Here is a 16213-nt window from a genome sequence, read left to right on the forward strand (position 1 = left end):
AGGTAGGAAGTGGTTCAATGAATTGTGTTCCCATCTGCACTGTATTGGTAAGAATAACTTAGAGTTTCTCTCCCTCAGCATTGTTAATACTTCGGACTAAATAAGTTTCTGTTGTATTCCCTGGCCCCTACCCACTAAACGCCAGGCACAACCACCCACCCCAAGTCATGACAACAAAAAATGTCCCCAGACATTGCCAAATGTGTCCTACAGGGCAGAGTGCCCTCCCCCAGTTCAAAACAAATGAATCAACATACACGAAAATACCAGAATAATAAGTGGATATAGTCACAAGTGATAGTGTTAAAGTTCTTAGGGGAGATTTCCTAAACTAAACTCTTATGTGGAGGGAGTACTGGAAATTGGCAACTCTGTGTTCTATGAAGATATTAACTCCCAAGAAAAGACACAACTGTGATAGCATCCAGTCCTTAGCTCGGGAAGGTCAGAAGAACAGTCCTCAAACCCCTCCTCAGGTTTATGAAAGGTTTCTTACCATCAAATTACTTCCATAAGCTTATAATGAATATTTATCCTCTGCTTGGAGAAAAATGTAATCATTATGCTATTCTCCATCTCACATCTTAATTGCAAAACTTTTGATATCGAGCATTAGTTTTATTTCTGGACCCACCATACTTTGAGGTTTTTCTATACGCATGTTGCATAATCCTCCATAAAATATCTATATTTTTTAGCATAAAATAAATGCCTTAACTATTTTCATAGATGTGTGGCTCCAGAAAGATGGCTTGTGTTCCTAGCACACTGCCACTTACTTCTCCATTGGAGGCTCAGTGACAAGAACGGTGGGCACCTCACTGTGTGCACGTTTCTTACCAATAAGAACACTTTCAGAAACACAACTGCAGTGCATTCTCTTCACATAATTTAATTTCCATCAGCCTCCACACCATGAAGCTCTAATAATCTGTAATCAAACTGAGAGTAGTGGAGTTGCAAAAATGCATAACGGTATTAAGGAAAGTTTATGATTCCTTAGCAAGGACGAGAATGAAATCAGGAGTTAATTTCCCAATAAACTCTCAGAATCACCAAGTAGACATGCTTTAATATTTCTCTCCTATATCCAGAGAGCCTGTATCAAATCCCCACATAAAAGTGGTGTTACTGATTTTATGCACAGCCGATGATACTGCTGAATTTCCCTTTATTAAATTTGAAGCTCCTGAATATGCTAAACATCCAAAGAAAAGGAGGAAATTAGATTAGCGGGTTTCTGGTGGAGAGAATTACTTCTGGGGACCTGAGACACACAGGATCTCGGCTTAGAACTGAGCAACAGGAGAGTAGTTACTTGGTTGAAGAAAAGAAGTTTTTACTTTCAGAGTCCTCTTTCATTTCATTCAAGATCCTTTGTGGGTATTCTCCTAGCTTTGTCTTTGTAAGAACCTTACAGCTTAGGGCGGACCGAGAAGGACCTGCTTTCCCTCCAACAGAGCAGCATCCTGCCAGGGGGAGGGGCGCACCTGCCCCCCCCCCCTCACCGGGAGGTCCTGGCACTTCCACACCCACTTCCTCAGAGCTGCCAAAGTAGCCCCAGAAGCATTCCTCCTCCAAAAGATGACCATTGCTGGCAGAACAGCAGAATACTTTGAAAAAAAATTCTTTGGATTTTATTTATTTATTCATGAGAGACTCGGAGAGAGAGGCAGAGACACAGGAGGAGGGAGAAGCAGGCTCCCTGCAGGGAGCCCGACAGGGGACTCGATCCCAGGACCCCGGGATCACACCCTGAGCCAAAGGCAGATGCTCAACCGCTGAGCCACCAGGTGCCCCTGAAAATACCTTGATATGAACAAACGTTCCCAAAGTCAGTTTAAAACTAACCCCGAGTAGTGGAAGGGGAGGTGTGCGGGGGGGTTGGGGTGACTGGGTGACGGGCACTGAGAGGGGCATTTGGCGGGATGAGCACTGGGTGTTATGCTATATGTTGGCAAATTGAACTCCAATAAAAAATTTTTGAAAAAAAACTAACAAAAAAAACTAACCTCGAATGAGAGACTGTTAAGAGCAGGGGTTTCCACTTCCCTCCTGATTTCTCCAGCCTCTGTAGGTTTGATGTAACCTGTAACTCATGCCAGAGCCCAAAGCCATCAATGCCAGTGCGTTCTTTATTCTGTGAGATTCAAGAGATTTTCCCATGAAGCACGGAGGAAGGTTTCCTCCTCCCTTGCCTGGTGTGGATGTTGACACAAGTCTTTCTGATAGGATGCTAGGATCCTTAGGGCAGTGCCTCACGAGGGAACATCCCTAAATTCCAAAGCCAGAGGCTCCCTTCAAGGAGGGAGCTGGCTCATGGGAGTGCCAAGCAGCAGGTCCATTCCTGATTGAGCTCATCCGTGTCATTGGAGATGAGTGTCGTCCTGTCCCTTCGTTTACTGATTTATTTCTGGTCTTTGCATCCTTGCCCTCCCCTTTCACTCCCAGTTTCCTGGCTCTTGTCCTGGTCTTCTTTCTGGAATGTGCGCTTGGCTCTGGCAGTAAGTATCCTCAGTGCCCACCTTGGCCTCTGGACTGGCCCCCGTGTCGGCAGCCAGCACTGCTGGCAGACCTACCCCAAACTCCTGCTGAGGACCGAGCAGCCCTCTCCCCCTGCACACGTGGAATGGATCTCCCTGAATGAATCGGCTGGGGCCCTTGTCTGTTCTTTTCTGTGATGCAGATAAGAGATACCCTTGAATTGAGAAAAGGGCAGGTCTGAACCAAGTGCCACTCTGGTATCCACAGTGCCTATAACCGTGCCTGCCATCCTGTAAGTAGGTTCTCAATAAACATCTTTTGGATAAAATGAATACCAGCAGGTGCACTCCCGGATAATCGGAGGGGTCCCAATCCTGGCTGGAACGAAAAGTCTCTCCTCACCTGCTTCCCTGAAGAAGAGGCTCACTGAAGATGTGTCTTCCCAGGGACAGCCTCAGTTTTATTTGGACTCTTACACTTCAAGGGGGAGTTTGGAGAGGGCATCTCTGTTCATAAGGCAGTGCCAGGCCATCTTCTGAATACACAGTTGGAAGCTGCTGTTGTCCTATCTGTGAGTTCACTGTGACCCATCTTTCAGGGGCCTTTTCAGAACCACACGTGATATTGAACACGGAGCAGCCAACAGGTGGTACAAGCCAACGGGGCAGTTTTTGTCAACAGGGTTAGCAAAGAGAACAGGAGAAGAATGCACTAGAAAAGCTCTAGATCAATGAATAATTCAGAAAATGACATCAAAGAAACTCTTACAGATGCATGAATGTGGAAAGCCTAAAGGAGATAAGAAGACTACTTTGAACAATTCATGAAATGGAGGCCAGGGATGCCCCAGTACCTATCATTACCTGCGTTTATGTAATCCTGGGAAGTCCTTATGGTGCAGGAAGCTGAGACATTTCTGGCATTTAGAAGGTCCAGTGTGAGACAACTCCTACTTCTTTGGCATTTATAACACCCTCCATCTTTCCGTGAGTACAGGATGTTTTACTGAACCAGTCAATAGCAATTCTAGTTCCTACCTGTGACACTGTCTCCCAAAGCCCTCAGCCAGCGCGGGCAGGGAGGCCAGATGCTTCTCACAGTGATGGAGATTAGCGTTGATATTGCTGGAAGATGTTTTCGTTTCAAAGACACTTTCCCTTCCTTTGCCAAAGGCTTGCCACAGAGTCTGTAAGGCACCATCAGATTTTTCCTGTGAGTTTTTGCCTTACAAAACTGAAAAGTCTCAAGGGATGAGTGTTACCATTTCATATAGACCCAGAATTATGCTAATTCACCTGATTGTGGGAAATGTGTCTTTCATTCTACAGAGGTGTGGGGGTGGGAGAACTTGAACCAGGAGCCCCGCGAGCTACCAGCTCTGTTTGGGCACTTAGCCAAGTAAGACAAGTCCTCTGGGGACAGCATACAACGGAGGCGGGTGAGTAAGCAGTGATACCTGGGGCCCAGCCTCATCCAGGGGCTCTGGATCGTTGCTGGTGGAAACGACTGCATAATTCTAACATCCTAAAGCTCCGTATCAAGGATAGTGATGGAGACACTTGAACATATATCAGTGAGAGTTCTGAGTTACACACATTCGATGTGGAATTGCGCTGCTTTCTCTGTTTCTTGTTCAAGACACAGAATTCAAGATTTTGCACCATATTTTGACAGTGTCCCAACTTGGGATCAGCCGATGATGAGTTCACTGAGAGTCTTGAGGAAGGACTGCAGCATTAATCACGATCAGAGAAGCAGGAGAGCATCACCCATCCACCCTGGGGTGGAGGGTCTGGGAGCTGGGGGTGTTCCAAAGCCTCCAAAGTTCCTCTGAAGCCTCCTCTTTTAGATTGAAAACGTATTCCAAATTGGCTTTCTCACCCATCATATATCCAGGTGAATGTTGAAAAATTTTGAAATTACTTTCAAACTTAATATCTCAGTTTCTCTTGCCTTTCCTGATTCCCCATCTTCGTGCCATCTCCAGAAAGTAAGGAACACACTGACACCCACCAGCAGCCCACTGGGAGGTCAGAAAAGGAGGTGGGTCATCCAAGCTGCCCATTCAACAAAACAGCAAGTCTTCCTAGGACTCCTCAAATTCTACTGAGCTTTCTTTTTTTCTATAAAAATCAACCATTCGTGAGCTACTTTATCATGCAGACTAAAAAACCTGCAATGATGTGGATCCATCTGCAGGAGGACACTTGATTTTTAGGTTGTTTTGTTGGATCTTAAATTGGGGGGAGAAGGGAAATTCGCAGAGCCTGTGCCCACAGACCATACAGGATACATAGTTCTCAGCACTTCCTCAGTCTCACCCGTACACCCGTTGCTTCCCACTTAAAATCAGCTTCGCAGAACAAAACCATAACGACGTTCACGGGGTGCATTATTACATCTGTGGCCAAGGCTGGCACTGTCTCCAGCCCCACATTTGTCATCTCTCCTGACCCGCGGCTGCCTGTGGAGCTCGTTCTCAGCGTGAGCTTCTCCCTCGGTGTGGTCTGCTCCAGCCCCAGAATGTCTTGCTTGGCATTTATAAAGGACACTCTGCGAAAGCATGAGGCTCTGGGCCATCTTTCCTTGGGTGACGTCGGGCCACGCTCTCTGGAAGACTGCATAGGATTCCAGCAAATCTGTGTCCAGCCACAAGAGGAAAGAGTGTCTAGAAAGGAAGCCCCTGAGGTTTCAAACCAACAGGATTGTCCACTTACTCATTTGTTTTTATAACACTTTTATTGAACCCCCTTTGTATGCCAGGCCTGATGGCTGGAGCCTGAGCACGCAGTGATGAAGAAAGTAAAGTCTGCACCATCAAGATCACAGGGGTTCATGGGTGGCTCAGTGGGTTAAGCGTCTGACCCTTGATTTCAGTTTGGGTCATGATCTCAGGATCGTGAGATTGAACCCCATGTCGGGCTCTATGCTGGCCATGGAGTCTGCTTAAGATTCTTTCTCTTTCTCCCTCTGCCCCCTCTTGCTCTCTCTAGCTCTCTCTCAAAGAAATAATCTTAAAAAAAAAAAAAAAAAAAAAAAGATTATCACAAGAAGCCTCTATAAGAAAGTCAGGTTTCAGCAGAAGGTGGGCAGGAGACCTGTGGGGTTGTAGAGGTTAAGCTCATCATGGCCCCCTCGGAAAGGATGAGGATGTGGGGCCACGTGTGTGAGGAGGCTCCAGAGCTGAGGGATGCTGGGAAGACCCTGAAGAACTGTGGCAATTCTGAAGTGCAGGGGACAAGTGGCTTTGGCATCAAAGTACAGTAAGACCCCTCTTGTCTTTACCCTCCCCACCCCCACCCCAACCTCAGTCACAGTGATCTGACACTTGCCTTGGGACAGAAGCGCCCTTGCGGGAGCTGAGGAACCCAGCAACATACCCACAGGGTCCGGGAGGCATCTCACATCCTCGGGGATCAGGTGATAGGCCTCCAGTCCTGGCCGTGCACCCACCGTGGCCCCTCTGAGCCAGGGTCCAGGAGCCCCTGGGAAACAGCTGGAGCATGGGTGCAGGTCCAGATTTCCAGAGCAGAAGCTCCACCCACTTCGGGAGAAGAAATTCAAGTCTGTGCACGCTGTGGCGGGTTAAGAGGAAAGGCTCCACTCTACCCACCGCCTCCCCTCGGGAGGGCACAGCCAAGGCCCCAGGGAGCTCTCCCACGCAGTGAGCATCCACTTCCTCAGCCTGCAGGGGCTACCCCCTGGCCCCCCCCCCCCCCCCCCCCCCCCCCCCCCCCCCCGCCGCTCCACCCAGGCTGCAGAGGCCAGAGTTGCGTGTCCCGCTGCAGGGACATGGGAACTCTGGAAGGGCCTCCTGAGGACACGGATCCTACTAGCCACATGGTGGCCTCCATCAAGCAGCCCGCCCAGGAGGCACCGGGACCTCACTTGCCCCGGGTCCCCCCTGCACCTCCTGCACCCTGACCCTGGGGCAGCTCCCCACCCCCGCTGCCAGTGGTGGACAAGACAGTGGGCTCAGGCAGGTGGCTTGTGAGCACACACGGAGAACCAGCTCGAATCTGAGGACCAGGGAGAGACAGAGCACTCACCTAAGCAAGTTTTGTTTGCGAGAACAAAAGGAGGCTGTGGGTACCCTGCCTGGTGCAGGGCCAGGGGCGCAGAGAGGAGGCGCACAAGCCCCCAAAGAACTCCACCACAGGAGGGTACAAGAGGTGCAGAGCAGGTGGACCGGAGCCGACCTGGGGGGCCTCCAGGTATTTCTGTCCAAGACACAGTCAGTGAACCCTCGAGGAGGTGCTCTTTCACATTGAAGAAAGCAATGAAACACTTCAAGGACCACGAAAACCCAAGGAAGAAAGGAACAGAAGAACTAAAAGAACAGCCAGAGAACCATCAATAAGAGAGCATGAGTAAGTCCTGGCCAGTCCATGGTACTCTCAATGGAAATGGCCTGAATTCTCCACCCAAAAGTCAAGACTGGCTGGACATCGGCAAGGATGTGGAGAAATGGGACCTCTTACATGCTGGTGGGAATGCTGGCTGGTCTGGAGGGGTCTCAAAGAGATTAAAGATAGGATTATCAATGGAAGAAAGACCTAAGCGTGAGACAGGAGACCATCAGTATCCTAGAGGAGAACATAGACAGCAATCTCTATGACCTCAGCTGCAGCAGCTTCTTGCTAGACATGTCTCCAGAGGCAAGGGAAACAAAAGCAAAAATGAACTATTGGGAGACTTCATCAAGATAAAAAGCTTCTGCACCAGCAAAGGAAACAACCAATAAAACCAAATGGCAGCCTACAGAATGGGAGGAGATATTTGCAAATTAAGTCCTTTATGAGGACTCAGATAAAGTGTAGTATCCAAACTCTATAAAGAACTTACCACCCAAAAACCAAATAATCCAGTCAAGAAATGGGCAGAAGACATGAATAGACATTTTCCAAAGAAGACATCCAGATGGCTAACAGACCCATGAAAAGATGCTTAACATCACTCATCATCAGGGAAATGCAAATCAAAACCACAAAGAGATGCCACCTCACACCTGTCAGTGTGGCTAAATTAACAACACAGGAAACAACAGGTGTTGGTGAGGATCTGGAGAAACGGAAACCCTCTTACACTGTTGGTGGGAAGGCAAGCTGGTGCAGCCACTCTGGAGAACAGCATGGAGGATCCTCAAAAAGTTAAAAATAAAGCTACGGTATGACCCAGCAATTGCACTACTGAGTGTTTACCCAAAGGATACAAAATACAGATTCAAAGGGGCACATGCAATCCAACATTTATAGCAACATTGTCAACAATAACCAAATTAATAATGGATGGAACCCAAACATCTGTCAACTGATGAATAGATAAAGAAGCAGTGGTGTGTGTGTACATATATATATATACATACAATGAAATATTACTCAGCCATCAAAAAAGAATGAAATCTTGCCATTTGTAAGGATGTGGATGAAAATAGAGAATATTATGCTAAGTGACATAAGTCATAGACAAATACCATATGATTTCACTCATATGTGGAACTTAAGAAAAAAAAACAGATGAACATAGGGGGGAAAAAGAGAGGAAAGCAAACCATAAGAGACTCTTAACTACAGAGAACAAACTAATGATGGGAGTTAAGCTCATCTTAATGAGCTTAATGGCTCATGAAGCCAATCATAATGATGGGCTAGATGGGTGATGGGGATTAACAAGGTCACCTGTTGTGTTGAGCACTGGGTGTTGTATGTAGGTGATGAATCACTAAATTCTACTCCTGAAACCAATATTGCACTATATGTTAACTAACTGGGATTTAAATAAAAACTTGAAACAAAAATAATAGAATTACTGTATAACCCTGAGTTTATTTAGATACTTTTCTCCTCAAAATAACAGAGGCCTGTTTCACCTAGGAAAACATAAAGATCTTAAGTGTAAAATCATGTTCTTGTCTCCATGCCTGGACTGCTTTCTCTCCTGAGAATTAAAAATGTCACTTTTTACCTCAACTGAATCATTTGCCTTTAGGTTAGAGACCTGGTCCACCAGGCAATTTCTCCATATTGCTCATCTAATTTTTTAGGTTTCTTTGATCTTTTGTACTCTCCAAACCTGAGGGCCAGAATGATTGCTCCATTAACAGCCTCAGGGTGAGGGCCAACTGTAAATTAATGTGTGGCTACAGGCTCGTTTGGGCATCTGAGTCTCCAGAGCCCAATTTCAGGTATGAAAGAAAGCAAATTCGGTCACATTTTGCCTAGCCAAAATGTGAGTAGTGACACTCACTACCGTCAGTGAGTTAGAAACTTTCTCAGTTATATTAGTGCTGTGTTCATCCCTTCATCACTTGGGGATGGCACCACCGGACAAGGCAAAGTCCAGAGTGGATTTCAACCTTAAAACTAAAGGGGAGAGAGAAGGAGGCCTCATGCCCAAGTAGCTGCCATTTTTATATAAATGACCAACAGGATTGTTAAAGGTTGGACTGTCTCTCCCAAAAGAAGACATGGTGAAGGATGAGCCCTAACCCAGCGTGGCTAGTACCCTTAGAAGAAGACGGCCATGTGAAGACAGAGACATTTGATAGTGGAGGCAGAGATTGAAATGCTGGCGTGGCAAGCCAAGGAGCACCAAGGATTGGTGGCCAACCGCCAGGAGCCATAACAAGGCAAGGAAGCATGTCTCTACAGGTTTCAGAGGGAACACCTCGATGTCAGATATCTGGCTTCCAGAACCTTGAGATGATAAATCTCGATTGTTTTGAGCCACCCAGGTTGTAGTACTTTGTCTTAGAAGGTCTAGAAACCCAATGTGATGATCAACACAATTGACTAGACTAGATCTTGGGATTTTATTCTAGCTGTTCTGGATGCTTCCTCTGCACTCCCTCCTCCTCTTCCTCCCCACCTCTCCCACAGGCACACAAAGAGCAAGGTCACCCAGGAATGCATCTGTGGATGGACAGTTCTCGTTCAGACTGCAGGGGCCAGATGGCACTTGCCCATGCATGGCCTACACAGGAGAGGTGGGCTCCAGCGGAATCAGCAATTCTTTTTGGCTATATGCATAAAAGAAGTTTTTGAGAAACCTAAATGAAATCCATGAAAGCACAGTGCAGTCCTTCTTAGTTGACAGAGCAGGTCAGGAGGGAAAAAGGCATTCATGTGTCTGCCCACAAGTCTGTTCTGCAGGTTGGATGTCTCCCATTATTCCTGAGGGCCTTTAGGTCCAGTCCACGAACTGCTTGTCCTTCTGCCTCCAGGTCCCCACCTCCTCCCACTACTCTTCCTCACTAAGGCTCCAGATCTGGGAGACAGGTGGAGCAGAGCTTTCTGCCCCCTAAACCAGTGTTCAGACGCATTAGTTGAGGAGTCCTGGAAAAGGATTGCTTGCCTGTATTTTCTGTGTGATTAACTGAAAACTCGGCCAGGCCCTGAGTTGCATAAAGAGTTCCATCCCCCTCTCCATCAGTGATGGGGGCCTGAGCTGGCTCTGCCTGTTGGGGACATCTAGTCCCTTACCTGGGAATGCAAGGAGGACCTGAGTTCTGATTGGTTATACTGATGAAGCTGCTACAAGATCCTGACCTGGGAGTTAAGATTTTACTATTAGTTTGGGGGTGACATAGGTCAGACTAGAAGAGGGATGTCATACCTGCTTTCTCAGACCCCTGGAGTCACAAAGGAATAGAAGGTGCATGAAGTAACATGGAAATGTCACACTCCACCTGCACATTTGAGAATGTTGGCTGTGTTGTACCACTTTCACTGACTGGGCAATGTGGCATCAGTATAGTCAATATAGATGACGATGAGTTTAGAATTCACTGGAGCTATGGTGGTTTATAAACATCAGCTTCCCTCTATCCCTTCAGCTGTGCTATTAGACATAGCTCAAAAAGGAACAACTTCATTTCTTTTTTTTTTTTTTTAAGATTTTATTTATTCATGGGAGACAGAGAGAGGGGGAGAGAGAGAGAGAGAGAGAGAGAGAGAGAGAGAGAGAGAGAGAGGCAGAGACACAGGCAGAGGGAGAAGCAGGCTCCGTGCAGGGAGCCGGACATGGGACTTGATCCCGGGACCCCAGGATCATGCCCTAGGCTGAAGGCAGCACTAAACCGCTGAGCCACTGGGGCTACCCAACTACTTCATTTCTTAAAATCAATTCTGAGTAAACAGGACAGTGGCACCTCTCAGCTTGCTTCGATCTCAGGAACCAGTGACCTCCTTGTGGCTGGGGAGCTCAAATGCTTGCAGCCCAGCTGGTTTACTAGGGAGGAAAGAGCCCCTGATGCACACTTAGCCTTTCTGGAGAGTTCTCTGAGGTCTTCAGCCCTTCAACCACCGAGACTGGCCATTCTGCCTCTGTTCCCTATATACTTGGGTCTTCCACTCTGTTAACGATCATTCACCATCCTATATTTTCATACCTTTTTCTCTACCTCTCTGGCTCCATCCCTCCCTTCTCACTTGTAGGTTTTGTTTTTATTTATTTATTTGATACACAGAATGCACAAGTGGGGGGTGGGGCAGAGGGAGAGGGAGAAGCAGACTTCCCGCTGAGCAGGGAGCCCAATGTGGGGCTTGATCCCAGGACTCTGGAATCGTGCCCTGAGCCGAAGGCAGATGCTTCACTGACTGAGCCACCCAGGTACCCTCACTCTCTAGAAACTCATGAGGGCCATGTGTCTCCCACGTGTCAGTATTACTACTTGACATAGTGACCAGAACAGCCTGTAAAAATGGGTACTGTGAACCCCATTGGCTGATCACAAGAGTGAGGTTTGGAGGGGTTAACCCAGGTCCCACAGATCGATAGGGCAGCAGAGCCTCAGTTCCTCCACAGATTTTCTTACACCAAAGCCCACCTGAGCTCTTTCACTACCACATGGATTCCTCTCATGTCATCAGCCTTTGAACCCTCTGTAGAGAAATGGGAAAAGTTCTCAGCAAGTTTATCTCACAAGCAGAAAGTAATTACCTGGTATTAATTTAATTTAATACGATCTATGCTGCTTATGTGACATGTGTCCATACATAATCAACTTTTCTTTTTTAAGTCTTATTTACACGTATATGTGGGGCATCACCATTTGTCAGCTACACAGGACTCCCCAGGGATGGCAGATGTCTCTTTTCATGCTGTATTAATCAGCATTCTCTAGAGAAATAGAACCAAAGGGATATAAATGTCCTATATAAATATATATCAGTAAGGAGGTTTATCATAGGATAAGGCTCATAGGAATTGGCTCATAGGATTATGGAGGTTGGCAAACCCAAAATCTGAACAGTGAGAGTCCCAGTTGGAGACTGAAGGCCAGAAGCTGCTGTAGAGCAGAAAGAGCCAGTGTTTGAGCTAGAGGCAGTTGGGCAGGAGAGAATTCTCTCTGACTCAGGGGGAAGTCAGCCTTTTCTTCTACCAAAGCCTACAACTGATGGGATGAGGCTGATCCACATTATGGATGGCAATCTACTTTACTCAGTTTACTGATTCTAGTGTTAATCTCCTCCAGAAAACACTCTCACAGAAACACCCAGAGTGACATTTAAAGGAATGGCTGGGCATTCCATACCGACCATGCATGCCGACTCCATGTATGGGGGTGACCATTGCCTAGGATGTTGTGGTGAGGACACGGGCAGGGATCAGTGACTGAGGTCTAGCTGAACCCTAGGGGGAATGGGGCAGTGGACCAAGACTTCCCATCTGCGTCTTGCCTTTGTGTTACAAAATCATATGAAAGAGGGCATAAGAACACTTGCCTGCCAAGGAAGTTATGAGAAACTATATAATTGGTAGGTGAAAGTAACTGATAGAAATTAAGTTCCCTGCTTCATTTTTATACCTCATATGATTGTTAATTTCTAGACTCCTGTCCCTTTCTGAGGGTGAACCTTTTAAAAGTTGAAGGGATGTCAAATTATCCATATGGATCTTAGAAATATAAAGAAAATACTATTCATATTCCTCTGTTATTTCCTTTTTTGTTTGTTAGAGCTTGAGATAAAATAAGAAATCATGTCAATTTGGAAGAATCTTGTATTACTGAGTCCTCCCACTAGGTATTATTTTGTTTGGATGCAATCTGGGCTTGAAGATGTATTTGAAAGGTGTGTGTTTGGCCAGAGTGACGTGCACTGCAAGTTTCTCAAATTGGTTGATATATGAATTCTAAGTCCTGTATGTATGTTGTTTTGTATTGTTTTTGTCTGTCTGTCTGTCTGTTCTCTAATAGACCAGGCATTTGGAAAGACCTGAAGACCATGGGCTCAGTTTCTCTCTTTATATTCTTCATCACACTGCTTGTTCTGGGTAGACAGGTAAGACAACCCCATTTTCACATAACTTCCTCTCAAGTGCCATGTTAATAATACTTGTACATCAACTCTATTTCAATTTTTTAAATAAAGAGTCCAGTGATAATAACGATACTACTCTGCTGATGTGCATTGTAGCTGCTTTTGTGCAAACACATCAGAATGCTTTTATCGCATAAGAGAAACATGTGGTAGATACGGACAGAAGGGGAAAGGTCTCATTTTTTCCACAAAAGGCAAACTTTGTGGATGGTAGAGATGCAATTCCATTTCCTGTTAAAACTCAAAATAATGTCATGGGTTTTGTAAGCCAACAAAAGTGTTCTCTCAGTAGCTGACTGGAAAAATATCCCCTTCGCTGGGGTTTTATATGCATTTCAGAATACATGACCCGTTTCTTTTTCTTGGAAGAGGGTATGAATACCTTTGCCATCACATGCAGTCATTCCTAGAAAGACAGTCCTCTGTGCAAGAAAATTGTCTTTTGTGATTTGAATGGACGTGTCCCTCCGTGGACTCCTCCCTACTTCTTGTCTCCAAGGAGAGGCCGTGGGTGCAGGATTTTCAGGGACAGTATTTTTCCTCTAGCTCCACACAAGGACGATTTACCCAGAGAACAAACACTTATTCCCCACCACACACTCTGCCTTCACCAAAGTTTGCTTGGAATTCCTGGATGATGGATGATGTGACACGAAGAAGCAATTCATATAGAAATAACCAACTAAGTTGCAAAGCCCATTAGATTATATGTATGTCCCCGAACGGTTAAGCAGCAGGGAGTGGTTAATAATTGCACAGTGAGAGCAGAGGCCAGATCTGTGGCTGCCAGTCCAGCGGCCTGGAAACACTGTCCGCTTCCCTGGGAGCTACTGTGCAAGCCTCAGCAGTCTCCCTGGAGCTCAGCTGTTGTCCTGCTGCAGAGTTCTAGAACACCCCTGTCTCCTCCCCGTTCCTGGCACGTGCTTGGCTCTACATTCTCCATGCATTTGTCTTAATCCATTAAACCATGCCCTGTTTTTTTTTTCCTGGTTTCATTTGTTTTCCCTGAGACCTGGCTTTCTCCACTACTGACCTGCTTTCTGCTCTAGCTCACAGAGAAAAGTCATGTCCACTCTCAGGAAGCCCTATTAGAGGTGAAAGATGGGAAAGAAATGGGCTCCCACACAGAATATCACTTACAAGATTGTTTCCAGAAACAAGGGAATGTGGCCGCCCCCTCTGCAGGGTCAGCTGCTGCCCCATTTCATACCAGGTCCTGCATTTTCTCCCACTGGAGTGATTACTCAGAGTGCTTCACAGCAATAATAAATAATAATATAATAAATTAAAAGACCTGGAATCAAAAAGTAAGGTCTCCCAACTTTTACTGATCCCTGAAACGATAAGCCTGAAGGACCACTAGGTACATGCTGCTGCATCCAGGGGCTGCCCCAACCTGTGACTCTCTGACTGACATCAGATAAACAATCAAATGTGTTCATTATTATGGTTGGGCATAATTTAACACAGTAGTTCTGATCCCCGTCCTACAGGGACCCTTTTCTTTTTTTGTCACTAATGTTAGCAGTAGGCAGTATACACACCTAGGGACCTGCAGAGTCACTGCTCTCTGCGGGGGAGATGGTGTGAAGGACCATTCTTCAGCAGATGGCACCCGGGATATGCTGGGGTGAGCCAGGATCATTCAGCCCAGGCTTTACAAAGGCCCCACGTCTTCTGGGCTCACAAGAACATCCAAACGTGTGAGGTAGTACTTTTGCATACTCTCCTGAAAACACAAGTACGTCACAAATAAATGTCCAGTATTTTTAAATAAGGGTTTTTTTTAAAGATGTTGTTTATTTACTCATGAGATATACAGAGAGAGAGAGAGGCAGAGACACAGCAGAGGGAGAAGCAGGCTCCCTGCAGGGAGCCCTATGTGGGACTCGATTCCAGGACCCCGGGATCACGACCTGAACCGAAGGCAGATGATCAACCACTGAGCCACCCAGGCACCCCTTAAATAAGGCTTTTAAGTTTCATAAATACGCATGGCCTCAGGGTCACTTATTTCCATCCAACAGTATGGACGTTTTGCAACTTACTTTGTTGTCATTTGTCCTAATGACTCCTCTGCCCCATGACCATCTTTTTTGAAACGGTGGTGATGTATTAGCTATCTGAGCAAATTAGCTGTGCTAAGTATTGCTCTGGGTATCTGAGACCCCTTAATGAAATTATAACACATCTCCCGGACAAGATGTCTGTGATAGAAATGCCAGCCTGAATGCAAGGGCCTTTTTTGAAAAAGAAAGATTCTCTGTGTTTCTCCTGAGTTTAAATGGCCACATGCTGTCATTGAGGGTCTGCATTCTAGGTGAGCTCTTTCAAGATAGGGATCCGGGCAGGTGGCTGTCTGGTGGCCTCGGTTAGGCCGAGGTCACTGTGTGCAAGGCTGCAGAACCCAAGAATGCATGCAGTCACACGCTGCCTGCACCCCTGCCCAGGACCGCCTCTTCTGTCCACAAGGAGAGATGTAAATCCCCCCAGTCCCTCAGCTTGTTTTCAGAACTAGACAAGGCAAGAACTGCCCAGTGTGTGACAGGCTGTGTCCAGTGTGAAGACAGCAGTGATGCTCCCAGAGAGGGCCTGGTGCCTCCTCCAGGCTCTTTCTGTTCTCTCTTGTCATTGCCAGAGCAAAGGAAGAGCAAATTCCACGTCTCTGAGTGGAATCTGGGCCCTGAGAACTGTCAAGTAGCCCCCAGATGGACTCTGAGAGTTGGAGGGAGATGTGGGAAGTAAGGTTCACAAGGCAGGACTGCTGTTCTATTTTTTTATTTTAATGTTTTAAAGATTTTATGTATTTACTTGAAAGAGAGAGAGCACAAGCAGGAGGCAAGGCAGGCAGAGGGAGAGGGAGAAGCAGACTCCCTGAGGAGCAGGGAGCCCGATGTAGGGCTCCACCCAAGACCGCAGGATCATAACCTGGGCTGAAGGTTGACACTGTAGGATCCTCTCCTTGAAGGACAAACTCATTAGAAACTCATGGAGAAGCCCCCAAAGGAAGACAGAGGTTTCTCCCCCAAACCAGTTAAATGGATTCAACAGTATCCCCCAGAAAACAGTTGTAAGTCCTCATCTTCAGTGTCCGTGACTGTGACCTTCTCTGGAAATGGACTCTGTAGGTGTCATTAAACCTAAGAATCCAAAAAAAAAAAAAAAAAGTAAGAATCTCAGGATGAGATCGTGCTGGATTTAGGGTGATGCAGTAGCAGTCACCCCTTAGTATGGCTCTTGGAAACCCCCCATGGCCCCCTGCTGCCCTGCCCTCTGCTGGGTTTCTCCAATTTCCTTTGTCTAATCTCGAATGTGCATCTGTGTCTTCTCAAAGCCACCATCACAGACTGCCAAGCCGTCCTGATTTAGAACCAGCCTCACCACTGGTTTATCCCCCCCAAACCCAA

General features: G+C 46.6%; 1 protein-coding gene across 2 annotated transcripts in view; it reads left to right on the plus strand.

The window, feature by feature from the left end:
• Window positions 1–16213, plus strand: part of ADCY2 (adenylate cyclase 2) — a 387405-nt gene that overhangs the window by 337444 nt on the left and 33748 nt on the right. For both annotated transcript variants that reach the window (XR_005984284.1, XM_041731928.1), the window contains exon 19: window positions 12683–12767. Coding sequence is in view for 1 of the 2 variants with exons in the window: in XM_041731928.1 (XP_041587862.1) it covers window positions 12683–12767 (85 nt within the window). In the remaining variant the exon portion in view is untranslated. The remainder of the gene's footprint in view (window positions 1–12682; window positions 12768–16213) is intronic.

Source organism: Vulpes lagopus, chromosome 17, assembly GCF_018345385.1.
Source record: "Vulpes lagopus strain Blue_001 chromosome 17, ASM1834538v1, whole genome shotgun sequence".
In the NCBI taxonomy this organism is placed as follows: domain Eukaryota; kingdom Metazoa; phylum Chordata; class Mammalia; order Carnivora; family Canidae; genus Vulpes; species Vulpes lagopus.